Below are 13,549 nucleotides of genomic sequence, written 5' to 3' on the forward strand. Positions count from 1 at the left end.
GAAGGGAAGGGAAGGAAGTTTGTCATTGCCAGTCTGCACATTAACAATTACCAGATCATGGGACTAATGTCTTTTCAGAAAAAAGAGGATTAACTGCAGCAGAAGTGAGAAAGACTAAGAAAGAATTCTCTGGGTTTTACTCCAGTGCTGTTTCTTGCTTTACTCTAGCCTAGACAACCTTCAAGGTTGATCAAGGGATCATTCTGTACTTTATGTTTATTTGTACATACATATTGGGGAGGGGGGAAGAGAGAGAACTACCTTTATCTCTGTAATCATTTAATTTGAGTAATATTTTTAAAAGTAAGTTTTATCAGTTTCAACAATAATTAATAATAAATTGTAAGTATTATAGTACGTAGAAGAAACAAAATAAAACTGGTGAGAAGAGTTGATCTGAAGTTATCCTACAGCCAAGGCAGCCACAGTTTTAAATTCAGCTTTTAAACTTAGCCCAGTAGCCTTCAGTAATGCGATCTATAGGAAAGTTAAGTAGCCATAAGGGAAAGACACACTCAGGTTTGTGCTCTCAGGGGTAAACTATGGGGGACTAAGATGAGTCCCCAGATACAGAATATAACTACCAGAGTCTGTCTGTCCTGCACTGCTACTACGCCTTCTCTAAATGCCTGTAGTACTGACCAAAACCATAGATAGCACAGCTGGGCTCTCACAAGAACTACATCAATATACAAGGAAAAAAATGTATACTGTGAATAAGGGAAATGTGTAGAGCAAGAAGGAGAATATGGGAGTATCTGAGGAAATTGTGTGTCATTGGGACTATCAGGAAGTGTGCATATAAAACCTGCAGATAAGGAGGGGAACATGCAACTTTGCTGGATGGGCAGAATTTACTTTGTATTACAGTATAAAGGCAGAAAGGAATTCTCCTGCTCTGATTTTCAGAGGCCAGTAAATATATGTATGTTTTTCCCCCACCATTAGAAAAGAGGTTTCGTGTTTCCCAGCAGCCATTTTCCCTCCCTGTCCTTCCTCACTCAAACAGCTCCTCCATCTTCAAACAGACTTGCTGAGTTGCTGGTTACATCACAGGATCTAGCTGTCAGTGAAAATCTTCAGATGTTATTTGCTCTGTTGAACTCCAGGAACAGGTAACAGGTAATCCTGCATAACAGAAGATTTGCAGGCCATGCATGCCAATTAGGTTTCAAACTTAAAATGCATTCTCTTATGTATCACAAGGTGTAAGATTACTAACATTATCATTATATCTTGCTTCATCTCCTTCCTAAACCACATTGCTACAATGCCTTTGAAGTGGCAAGTTACATTTTGTAACATTTTGGTAAAATGATGTCAACTAAAACCTTCCAACATTGAAAATAAGGAAGATATAGCCTGTGTCTCTTCTAAATATATGTTATATACCTCTAAAATTTAATATGCATGGATTCTTCAGGTGGAAACTTTGTACCTGGAAAGGAGATATGGCCTGTAGCACATCTTACAACTCTTTGGAGAGTACATTTTCTTATACAAGTCTGTATAGGATTGGTATACTGCTAGAACTATGCACTTAATTATTAAGTGTCAAGTAAGAAATGATTTATGGATATTTATTTATTTATTTATAATGATATGTTTATCTTTAAATATAAACTCTTTCCTTTATTTCCAATACACTTATATGCATAAATGCAGGGCTACGGATAATGGAATATTAAAGCTTATGTAAATAAATATGTATATGCATCAGGATGCATCAGGAAGAAAAAAAACAAGTTTAAAGGATAAGTCACCTTAAATACTTTTGTTGTTGTTGAAGATCTTGTTACCTGATAGCATTGCAGGTAACATCTATACATCTAAGACAAACAGAAAATATTTTGCCAGTTTGGGGAGGGGCAGGTTAGACATTCATGCATCATTAGTTAACTGTTTCTTAGTACCTTCAGATACTTGTTAATCTTCCCTTTTGTCTGTACAAATTTTAGCAGCAGGTCAAGGACAAAGATTTTTTTAAATGAGGAATTGTAGCTTAATGCCACAGAAACTAACAGTCGAATCCAAAGCATGGTGTTTGAAAACTCTTTTAACTTCTTATTTTTTACTTATTATATTTATACTTTGTGGTATCTTTTTAACACCATGGCTGCATGGTGTTTTTAAAATACAGTATTTCAGGTATCAAACAATTTATGTAAAACATACATAACTTGTAATTCTTACAAGCAGCAGTAAATTTGTTCAAGAACAAAATATTGTAATTGCATGACCGTTAAAGAAATTATTGCAAGATATATTTTTTTTCAATAATGAACATTCAAACTCTTCTTGAAAATTATCTCACTTTAAAGCAAAAAAAAAAAAGAGCAGAATTATTTCATCCCCCCAAAAAAACCCTTTTGAATAGAAACTGATAAAATAAACTCATATGTAACTTTATTTGTTGAAGAATCTGATACAGTAATTTTTTGTAGTTCTACTTTGCAATGAGGTGTCAGAAAGCAGAAGATAGACAGAGATGAAATTGCTATTTGAATAGGCATCACACAAATTTTCCAAGAATGCAGAAATAAGTAGTCTGTACAATTACAAAAAGGTCTATGAGGAACACCACAGGTGTACTAGGTTTGATTCACAGAATTCAAAATATTGGTCAGTGGAAAGAAGAAAGCAAAGGTGGGCTACAATTTCTTCACTGAAATATGAAAGAGTTTTCTCGATGCTTCCAGAACAAACTCTGAATGCCCAGTAAGACTCCCGACATGACAGAAATAATTATGCATTCATAAGCACTGGCACACAACCCTTCATATCAGCAAGTGGAAAGAAATTTATGGCAGTCTAGGAAAAAAGCTTATGAAGACATTCAGGACAAATAATTAGCTCTGGGAGCAAGAACAGAGATTAGAGCAGGTCTTGAGGCTCACGACACTAAACATCTATTGCAGGCTAACATCGACTTGCTTTGTGAATATGGCTAGTGATTTTATTTCTCTGTTCCTCACTTTCTCTGGTCTCTATGTAGATGTCTCGATTACAGAGGAGTGCTAAAAAGCTGAAGAAGCTAACGAAGTACAGATTTTACATTGAAAGGTAATATATTACTAAAAATTACTCTTTTCAAGCATGCTTCAAAGGCTTGTAAAAGGAAACTGTCTGCAGAGAGGGGTTATGGAAGGACTGTATAGCTACCCACTGGAACATCTCTATATAGCACTTACTTTGCTCTTACTGTTTGAGTAGCACCTATTCCTGGACTAGTGTTGTAGACACCCAAGTCATCTTTGTGAGTGATGTGCAACTTCCAAGGGAAGAAATGCTTCTCAGAGGGCCTTCTCCTGCTCTGAGACACCATGAGTTCAACATCCTGATCGGAGAGCAACCGGATCAGATCACCATCAAGGTCCTGGTAGTTCAAAACAATGTCATCTTGGTCAAACTCCCGCCTGGTAGAAAAGAAATGGATTGATCCCCAGAAATCAAGGAATGCCTGGGAAGTGCTGCATGATGAACAATATAATGTCAATCTAATTCATTCTGCTAAAAGCCACACAAAGCCTTGGGTGTCTTGGCATTCTTGATACAGCTAGTACTAGAAATCATACAGCCACATTCATGCTGTGTTGTGTTTAAGCTAAGAAATCTGTCAGAATCAAGACCCATTTCCAGTAACACCACATGCATGGCACAATTAACCTGTGAATTTGATAAAATTCCCATACATAAGAGTTGACTGTAGTTACTACCTACCTTTGCCTAGTTACGGTTGCTCTTTTTGAGGAGAAGGCAGGTTAAGGAATGGACAAATATTAGCACAGGTGTTCTATTACTAATATTTGATGTTCTAATGTTTTGATGTTCAACACTAGATAAATCTAGTTTAACACTAGTTTAACAGGTGTTAGAAGGTGGTGTCCTGCGTCCTGAAGAAGTATATTAGACAAAAGATCCTTGCATGTGGATACGGCTCTGATCTTAGAACAAGAAATGGAAACTTCTACCCAGTATAATTGAGTTAGAAGTGTGTGGCATTCCATACTTAATGACAATTGCAAGGCAGACTAATATCTGCACAGATGGCCGTGGGCCAAGTCAAAGTACAACTTATTCAGGACACTTGAAAGTATTTCCCAAAACATGGTGATGACCAAGTAGAATGTGGAAAATCTAGGACTGGAAGGAACTTGACAAATGTTTAAATGATATTAAACACACAACTAACTGCTTGCATTGTACCTCATCAATGTCATGAGATCTTTGAATGATGGAATGCTGCTCAGATCCTCTTCTACTGAGATATCCCTGTAACAAGAACAAATCTAATCATTACATACTGTGAAAAGAGAATTGTCGGCATTGCTTCAGCAGTGAACTGGTAGACTATTTTCTTATTACCTCATAGTGCTCACAGTCTCATCATGGTAATAACAGCGAACTTTATTAACTGTGTCTTCCTGCTGTGGTAAATCTTTTATGATCTTCACAAAAGCACATGGGAAAATCCCAGTGGCATCATCAGCTGTTCCCTGGAATGATAGGAAGTGTTAGAATGAAGAAAACCATGCCATTTTTGCCACATACAAGTAGTTCTGGAATTCAATTAATTTCCATGGAAACAACAGTAAGACTTTTTCTACTATAACCAAGAAAAGAAAGGCTATGGAAGTGACCTGACAGCATCCCTACAAAAATATTATACAATTGCGTAGTCAAATACAAGGTGGGGGAGTGAAACAGTGTGTAAAAAATTAAAGTCAGTTGGTTACCAAGGAAGGCTGTGGTGTTTGAGCAAGCAGAGATATCATATCAGCAAACACACAGTATGTTCTCCTCATCCTTTTTCAGAACACTGCTGCATTGCCCAAATTCTCTCTAATCAGGCTGACGTGTGTTGTGGTATGAAGCATGAAGTATATAGCAACTCACCCTGAGGCAAGAAACCAATTAATCACTGAAATGGAGTTTCCATCTCCCTTCTGTGGCCTTTTTGTGTTCTAATCACTTCCAAAGAATTTTAAAACATTCCAGCAGAAGCAAATGCAAATGAAAACTGAAGTCTAGAGAGCAGAAAATTTGTAAGCTAAAAAACATCAAGGAAGGAAACAATTTTGAAATTGGAGTCAAGGATTTATTCTTGACAGTAAGATCTGATTATGATGCAGTTTCTCCTTGAAAGGAGGAGACAGGTCCCAAAGACTAGGGGACCCCTTTCTACTCATATTTCAAGGTATGCTAATAATACAGTATTGCTATTGCAGTCTTACCTCCAACCAGTCTTTGTTTACTCTGCTGAGCAGATAGATCAAGTCTCCCTTCTTGAAGCTGAGTTCCAGTTTATTGGTTCCAGAAAAATCAAACAGTGCCTATGGAAAGTAATAAAACTGAAATTATTAATTCACAGAATTACAAAAATGCATCTTTCTTTCTGTGCTGTTCTTGGGGTGAGAGCATAAAGCAGCACGATAGTATGCTCTTTGTCATCACAGATGTATTGCTGGGGTAAGGTCATATATATGATCGTAGTCTGCAGTTCTCACAATTTCTTCTCCTACTCAGCACACACAAAAATGCTTTGAAGAAGTAGTGAAAGCACTAGGATAAACATGGCTCTGAGAGGGCTACATGCTAGGATTCTTAAAGTGGCAGGACACTGAGCACCAGAGAAATAAATATAAAGAAGCTGAAAACACTTAAGAGCAAGTAAGTCAACAGAGCTGAAGACAACTGACAATCTGAAAACCTGAAAACTTGAAATCCTGAGAAATGAAAAAATATATATTACTCCTGGTTGCAGTTTTGCAGCTTTCAGATTTGCTGCAAAATATCACAAAGAGCCTTAAAAAATTGCAGAAGTGTTGTGTCCTAATTTAAGGGTAACTAACTGTTGTTTTTACATCTAGCATTCAGGCCTGTATGCTGAACTGAGAGATTTGGGGAAGTCTGAGAAATTGACATGTAGTTAAAATGGAACTTAGATGCCCCCTTCGGGAGGAGGGGGGGGAGGGAGGAGGTAAGCACATCTCACCACCCTAACAAGTTGTTCTTGAATAATTAAAGTGTCCGAGTTATCAAAAATGCACATCTCCCCCATTGTTCTTAGAGAACATGGTAGCCATTTAAATGCTTTTAGAGGAGCAAAAATGAAAAGGTGTTCTTTATTCTGTGTTGAGATCATTCTTTTGGTCTTGTTAATGCCAAGAGTCCTCCTAATATAAAAAAGACAATGGCTACTGTTGTGCTAGTAGTTCATATGTCTACTTAATAGCTCTTTCAAAAACCTTTTTTCATCCATTGAAAAGTTTTGGTAGGTATATTTAATATTAATAAATTAATAGATAAAACCCAAGAGATATGACTGATCCAAGACCTGCCATACTCAGTGTAAAAAACGAAAACAACAAACCTCAAAGCACTTGCATGGTTTTTTTTAATCTTAATGGCAAAGTCACATGTTCCAGGAAGCAAGACCATGCTCAGACAAGTACTGGTTACAAAGCAGTTCCATGTGCTTAATACCAAGACAACACACAGCAAAGTACAGTATAGGCACTTTTCAGTAGAACACATATGTTACAGAAAATACTAAGATGCCTCACCTGCAAAGCTTTTAAACATATGCTAAAGCCAATGAGACTGAAGCTTGTGCTTGTTTTAAATTTAATTTATGGGTATCACTAAGTAAATGTGTACCATTTGGCAATAAGCTGTACATGTCTCTCATTTTTGAACCTCCTGTCATTCTGACTTCACAATGGACCTTCTTATTACTCAAGTAAGAAGGAACAGAACACTTCTTTCCATTCTTTGTTTCATTCCCTGTTGTTAAAATAAATTGCTTTCCTGTGTTGATTTCACTTTCCCTTCTTTCCCCGAGCTCTAATTGGAAAAAGCAACTTGATCAATGAGATACCAAAGTAAAACAGAGTTTAATCTCCTATCCTATGACAGATTGTGCAGAGTACTCACCTCAGCCCGTGGAGTTGCCATGCGGTCAAAAATAGGCACTTGAGGTGAAATGCTTTTACTGCAAAGAAAGGAGACAACAGGGAGGTAAATATGTCTTCCTAGTCATCAAAAATACTACATGATCAGTAGTAGATCAGTAGTAGATCAGTGTCTGCATTTTCATTATTTAAGAGGCAGGAAAGCCACAGATCACTGGAGAAACTGCATGAGAATCTGTGTGCAGCACTGAAGTAAATAAATATGGATGCAACAACATTGCCCTAGTTCTCTCAGTTTCAGTGCAGAGCAGCAGCAATCTGATGATATCTGCTGCTGAGAACAGATGGAATTTTCAATACAGTCAGTATCCTGGACCTCTCTTCCACAGCACTGCTCAGCCCCCTTACTCTGCCTTCTGGGCATCCCTGTTTCTAGCTTTTATGGCATTCAGTTCCAACTCTGCCATCATACACACATCCAGGAATGCATACACACATGCAGGTTTTGCACTGTTTGAGCTAAGTGAAAAGGAAGCAGGTCCATCTTTGCTATGTTGAAAGGAGAATTATTTTGTCTGAAGGGTAATGAAGTATGACGTCTACTTAGCAGTTCTCCAAAGGGGTGTCAATGGTGCTATGTAGGACAGGTCCCTGTTTAGACAAAGGACAGGAACAAATTAAGTATTCAGTTTCATTTAGTGTCTGAACCAGATCTCACTGAATTCAGTGCCAAAACTCACATTGACTTCAGTGGTGCAAGCCTATGTCCTTAAGCTTGTCCTGTATATTCTGCACGTTATAATAGATATTACCATTAAAGAATTACCAACAGATAGAGCTGAGCAGCATTTTTTAAAAGCAAGCTATACTCTCATTTTGGAATTTTCCTTTGATGCCAGTACCATATCCACTTTAAAAATTTGAGATTACTGAAAACAAGAAATACCCTGTGTTCACTCTACCAAGAAGATCCTCATATTAGGACTTCATGGATTCACTTGGGAAACACAGTGATGATCCCCATCTCTCTCTCCCCTCAAAACTGGACAGCATCTCTTACATCAAGCAATGCTGAAAAAACATGTCAATCACTTACACTCGGCGTGTCCGTGGGCGAAGCCGTCTCAGTCTGTGAGGCACCTGTTCACTGTCAAAGGTTGAGTGGTAGAAGAACAGCCGTACCTCTTCATCCATCAACACCCAAACAGGTAGGCAGAGTAGGTTCTGTGCCAAGAGCAAGTAGGAAGCAGAGTGTAACAGTGGGAGAGACCAATTCTCTATTTATTTACATGTAACAAATATGCCTCTCTGACCTACAGGATCATGAAGGATATTCATTACTGCCAGAAATCTCCCTCCTCTCCCTTCTTACTCAGCAGGACACAGCTGAACAGCTGACAGTTTCTCCTGTTTACTCCTGGAGTTGGCCAATGTATTGCTTCACGCTTTTTGTGCCTGATTTACTGCAGAAGGAGTAAATTGCTCTTTGTGTTTCCCTTCAGAACATGAATGACTGTGGAAAGAAGGCAATCTTAAGTACTGGAAGTCTTGACCAGTGCTTCAGACTTTTACTGATTTAAAGTCAGGTCTTCAGTTAACCTGCACACAAAGAATTTCTCTCCTCGATGTTACTGGCTGCATCTTCAGTGTAGAGCAGGTAGACCCAAAAGCCCACCCCACTCTCCTAGTCCCTTAGGTGCACATACCAACTCCATATTCACACAACACCTGGAGATTCACCATTTCCTCATACATCTTGGGGGGGGTGTTTTTGTATGGATATCTATCTATGAAGGCAGGGAGTGAACCTTTGTGAACTGGGTACTCCAGCAGATCCTACAGTCTGGAAAATCTGGGGAATAGGACTGCAGTTTGTCCCACAGTGTGGACACTGTGTCTTCAGGAAAAACAATACAGAGAGAAGCAGATACCTAGGACTACAACAGTACTGTCTCTCAGCTGATTTCAAAGGGTAAGTATCTGCAGTGATCAGTGCAATCTCTACCTTCAAATTAAGTTTTACCTTCATGTAGACATTTAGGATAGGAATCCTGTTCTCAGCAATTTCCTTTTTGGACCCAACATAAACTTTTCCTGGAAAATATAAAACCTGTGACAGTTATTGAAGAAAAAAAAATTAAGGCTGTCAGAGAAATGACGCAATCAGGAGAAAGCAGGATCTCCAAGAAAATACGTATTTTCTACGGGATTTTAGGTTTCTAAATGAACTTTACCACAAGTGGAGGGACTGCCAATGGAACTCAACTTCTCCAGCATCCACAGCTGGGAACTAGTTCCTTGTCACAACTACTTCCCTACAATGCACTCCTCTTTAGGACAGCCTGGGGCTGAGAAAGCTGCTAGTCATGCACAGATTTGGTACTGACAGCTTACCTGGCAATATGGGGAGTGTGCAGGTAAAAGGGCTATTTTTGCTCTCTGCCCCGTATCTCTCCTCTAGTTTGGTGTGCAGGGCATAGAACTGACGATAGCGTCGGAAAATCAGGTATCTGCCACCACCTTTAACCTTTACTTCAATGACAAACATCTGAAACAGAGAAGGGGGATTCAGGCTGATGTTCATACTTACAAATACTTACCAAATGAAAGTGAGGCATACAATAGGAACATAACATCAGTGCTCCGGTAGTGGGAATATTGTCTTAGGGGCAGAGTGGAAAGCAAGCCTTCAGTTAAGCATCTGCAGACTCAAGTACTAGAAAATAACAAGTTAGCACCAGACAGTGTGGTATATGTGTGGGTCCAGCTTTCCCATGCATCATGTCCCTGTGGCTGCTTTCTATTACATAATCTTAAAAGGAAACCTGAAATGACTAGATGCTACCTTATGCTTACACACCTTCTGTCAGTGACAAACAAAACATATTAGGGAGGTAAATACAAATATTTTACAGTAGGATGTTTTGGACATCTAAATCTATAGACAGGCATCTAAATGAATTGATTTGCAGAGTTGAAGGCATTCATACTTCTTTTTGACTTTAAAGAATGCAATTTCAGAAATTATCCCATGAGTTGGTGGGGCTCAACTCCCATGAGTTGGCGGGGCTAATCAAGAGGGCTTTAAACCAGGTTTGAAGGGGGAAGGGAGTGTAAGCAGGCTCACTAGAGAGGAGCCTAAGGATGGCATGCCAATGTTGGGAGAGAAATCGATAGCCCAGCTCAAGTGCATCTACACCAATACACACAGCATTGGCAAGAAACAGGAGGAGCTGGAAGCCATTGTGCAGCAGGATAGCTATGACTTAGTCACCATCACAGAAACGTGGTGGGATGATTCTCATGACTGAAGTGTTGCAATGGATGGCTATAAGCTCTTCAGAAGGGATAGGCAAGGAAGGAGAGGCGGTGGGCTGGCTCTGTATGTTAGGGAGTGTTTCGATTGTGTAGAACTCAGCAATTATGATTATAAGGTTGAGTGCTTATGGGTAAGGATGAGGGGGAAAGCCAACAAGGCAGATATCCTGCTGGATGTCTGTTATAGACCACCCAGCCAGGATGAAGAGACAGATGAAGCATTCTATAAACAGCTGGCAGGAGCCTCACACTCACTAGCCCTTGTTCTCGTGGGGGACTTCAACTTACCAGACGTCTGCTGGAAATACAACACAGCAGAGAGGAAACAGTCTAGCAGGTTCCTGGAATGTGTGGAAGATAACTTCCTGACACAGCTGGTAAGTGAGCCTACCAGGGGAGGTGCCTTGCTTGACCTGCTGTTTACAAACAGAGAAGGACTGGTGGGAGATGTGGTGGTTGGAGGCCATCTTGGGCTTAGCGACTATGATATGATAAAGTTCTCGATTCGGGGCGAAGTAAGGAGGGGGGTGAGCAAAACCACTACCATGGACTTTTGGAGGGCAGACTTTGGCCTGTTCAGGACACTGGTTGAGAGAGTCCCTTGGGAGACAGTCCTGAAGGGCAAAGGGGTCCAGGAAGGCTGGGCATTCTTTAAGAAGGAAGTCATAAAGGCACAGGAGCAGGCTGTCCCCATGTGCCGTAAGACAAACCAGCAGGGAAGACAACTGGCCTGGCTGAACAGGGAGCTTTTGCTGGAACTCAGGAAAAACAGGAGAGTTTACCACTTTTGGAAGAAGGGGCAGGCAACTCAAAAAGACTACAGGGATCTCGTCAAGGCAAGCAGAGAGAAGATAAAGGCAAAAGCCCAGCTAGAAATCAAGCTGGCCACTGTTGTAAGATAGTGGCCATAATAAAAAATGTTTTTATAAATACATTAACAACAAAAAGAGAGCAAACAAAAATCTCCCTCCTTTACTGGATGCGGGGGGGAACATTGCCACCAAGGATGAGGAAAAGGCTGAGGTACTTAATGCTTTCTTTGCCTCAATCTTTAATAGTCAGACCGGTTATCTCCAGGGAATTCAGCCCCCTGAGCAGGAAGACAGGGACAGAGAGCAGAATAAACCCCCCATAATCCAGGAGGAAGCGGCTAACGACCTGCTACGCCACCTGGACACTCACAAGTCTATGGGGCCGGATGGGATCCACCCGAGAGTACTGAGGGAGCTGGTGGAGGAGCTTGCCAAGCCACTCTCCCTCATTTATCAGCAGTCCTGGTTAACAGGGGAGGTCCCACATGACTGGAGGCTTGCCAATGTGATGCCCATCTACAAGAAGGGCCAGAAGGAGGATCCGGGGAACTACAGGCCTGTCAGCCTGACCTTGGTACCGGGGAAAATGATGGAGCGGTTCATCTTGAGTGTGCTCAACAGGCATGTGCAGGCCAACCAGGGGATTAGGCCCACCCAGCATGGGTTCATGAAAGGCAGGTCCTGCTTGACTAACCTGATCTCCTTCTATGACCAGGTGACCTGCCTAGTGGATGAAGGAAAGGCTGTAGATGTTGTCTACCTGGACTTTAGTAAAGCCTTTGACACTGTCTCCCCCAGCATTCTCCTGGAGAAACTGGCTGCTCATGGCTTGGATAGGCATACGCTTCGCTGGGTAAAAAACTGGCTGGATGGCCAAGCCCAGAGAGTTGTGGTGAACAAAGTTAGATCCAGTTGGCGGCCAGTCACAAGTGGTGTTCTCCAGGGCTCTGTGTTGGGGCCAGTTCTGTTTAATATCTTTATCAATGATCTGGATGAAGGGATCGAGTGCACCCTCAGTAAGTCTGCAGATGACACCAAGTTGGGCAGGAGTGTTGATCTGCTTGAGGGTAGGAACGCTCTGCAGAGGGACCTGGACAGGCTGGATCTATGGGCCGAGGCCAATTGTATGAGGTTTAACAAGGCCAAGTGTTGCATCCTGCACTTGGGTCACAGCAACCCCATGCAACGCTACAGGCTTGGGGAAGAGTGGCTGGAAAGCTGCCCGGCAGAAAAGGACCTGGGGGTGCTGGCTGGTCGATAGCTGGCTGAATATGAGCCAGCAGTGTGCCCAGGTGGCCAAGAAGGCCAAATGGCATCCTGGCTTGTATCAAAAATAGTGTGGCCAGCAGGACTAGGGAAGTGATTGTGCCCCTGTACTCGGCACTGGTGAGACCACACCTCGAATACTGTGTTCAGTTTTGGGCCCCTCACTACAAGAAGGACATTGAGGTGCTGGAGTGTGTCCAGAGAAGGGCAACGAAGCTGGTGAAGGGTCTGGAGCACAAGTCTTATGAGGAGCGGCCAAGGGAACTAGGGTTGTTTAGTCTGGAGAAGCAGAGGCTGAGGGGAAACCTTATCGCTCTCTACAACTGCCTGAAAGGAGGTTGTAGAGAGGTGGCTGTCGGTCTCTTCTCCCAGGTTACTAGCGATAGGATGAGAGGAAATGGCCTCAAGTTACGCCATGGGAGGTTTAGATTGGATATTAGGAAATTTTTTTTTACTGAAAGGGTGGTCAAGTATTGGAACAGGCTGCCCAGAGAGGTGGTGGAGTCACCATCCCTGGAGGAGTTCAAAAAATGTGTACATGTGGCACTTCAGGACATGGTTTAGTAAGCATGGAGGTGTTGGGTTGACGGTTGGACTAGATGATCCTAGAGGTCTTTTCCAACCTTAATGATTCTATGATTCTATGATTCTATGGTCTGACCAAAGGTAAGGCCAGAAAAAAAACCTTAGTCGCCTTACTTCTAATGCCCTCCTCCAACTACTATGTTATTTCTTATCTCTTGCCAAAATTGCTTTGCTCTAAAGGATCCCACAATTTCCATGCATTGACCTCTGAGTCACATTGCAGCCAGATCCTTCAGAAAACATAAAGACAGAGCAACCAAACATCACTATATTCCAGAGTAAAACCTGCATACTGCAGTACGAAGGGTTTATGAGCAATGTCTTCAGCAAAAGCAGCATACCCTGCAGAAGTCAGACTGAACTGGTTTTATCCAAAACCCCTCTTCAGAAAATCTCATAGTGTTTTTCCCTACTATTTTCCCTTCCTGTGTGCTCTTTCATGACTTATTAATATGCTACCTTCTGTGGAGATGGAAGCATCCTAACTTGCCAGTACCATGGAATAAGACAAGACCCTGCCATTTTACCCTCTTTGAATTCCTTTCCCACTATCTTCACCAAAGGTGCAGCACTCTAACAGGAAATAAATCAGAAATTAGATAAGAATTTAGAAAACAAGCAATGTTAGAGGATACCTCTGTCACATTTCACCCA

At 41.3% G+C, this 13,549-nt stretch overlaps 1 protein-coding gene across 1 annotated transcript in view; it reads right to left on the reverse strand.

The window, feature by feature from the left end:
- Positions 1 to 1,052: 1,052 nt before the first annotated feature.
- Positions 1,053 to 13,549, reverse strand: part of NCF4 (neutrophil cytosolic factor 4) — a 31,728-nt gene continuing 19,231 nt past the window's right edge. Inside the window, exons 5-13 of the mRNA XM_075491686.1 lie at positions 9,309 to 9,462; positions 8,938 to 9,008; positions 8,011 to 8,138; positions 6,937 to 6,994; positions 5,235 to 5,333; positions 4,366 to 4,496; positions 4,207 to 4,272; positions 3,203 to 3,416; positions 1,053 to 1,128 (exon numbers count right to left, since the gene is read on the reverse strand). Coding sequence (XP_075347801.1) covers positions 1,087 to 1,128; positions 3,203 to 3,416; positions 4,207 to 4,272; positions 4,366 to 4,496; positions 5,235 to 5,333; positions 6,937 to 6,994; positions 8,011 to 8,138; positions 8,938 to 9,008; positions 9,309 to 9,462 — 963 coding nt within the window. The 3' untranslated portion in view covers positions 1,053 to 1,086. The remainder of the gene's footprint in view (positions 1,129 to 3,202; positions 3,417 to 4,206; positions 4,273 to 4,365; positions 4,497 to 5,234; positions 5,334 to 6,936; positions 6,995 to 8,010; positions 8,139 to 8,937; positions 9,009 to 9,308; positions 9,463 to 13,549) is intronic.

The sequence above is a fragment of the Mycteria americana genome, chromosome 1 (assembly GCF_035582795.1).
Source record: "Mycteria americana isolate JAX WOST 10 ecotype Jacksonville Zoo and Gardens chromosome 1, USCA_MyAme_1.0, whole genome shotgun sequence".
Classification (NCBI taxonomy): domain Eukaryota; kingdom Metazoa; phylum Chordata; class Aves; order Ciconiiformes; family Ciconiidae; genus Mycteria; species Mycteria americana.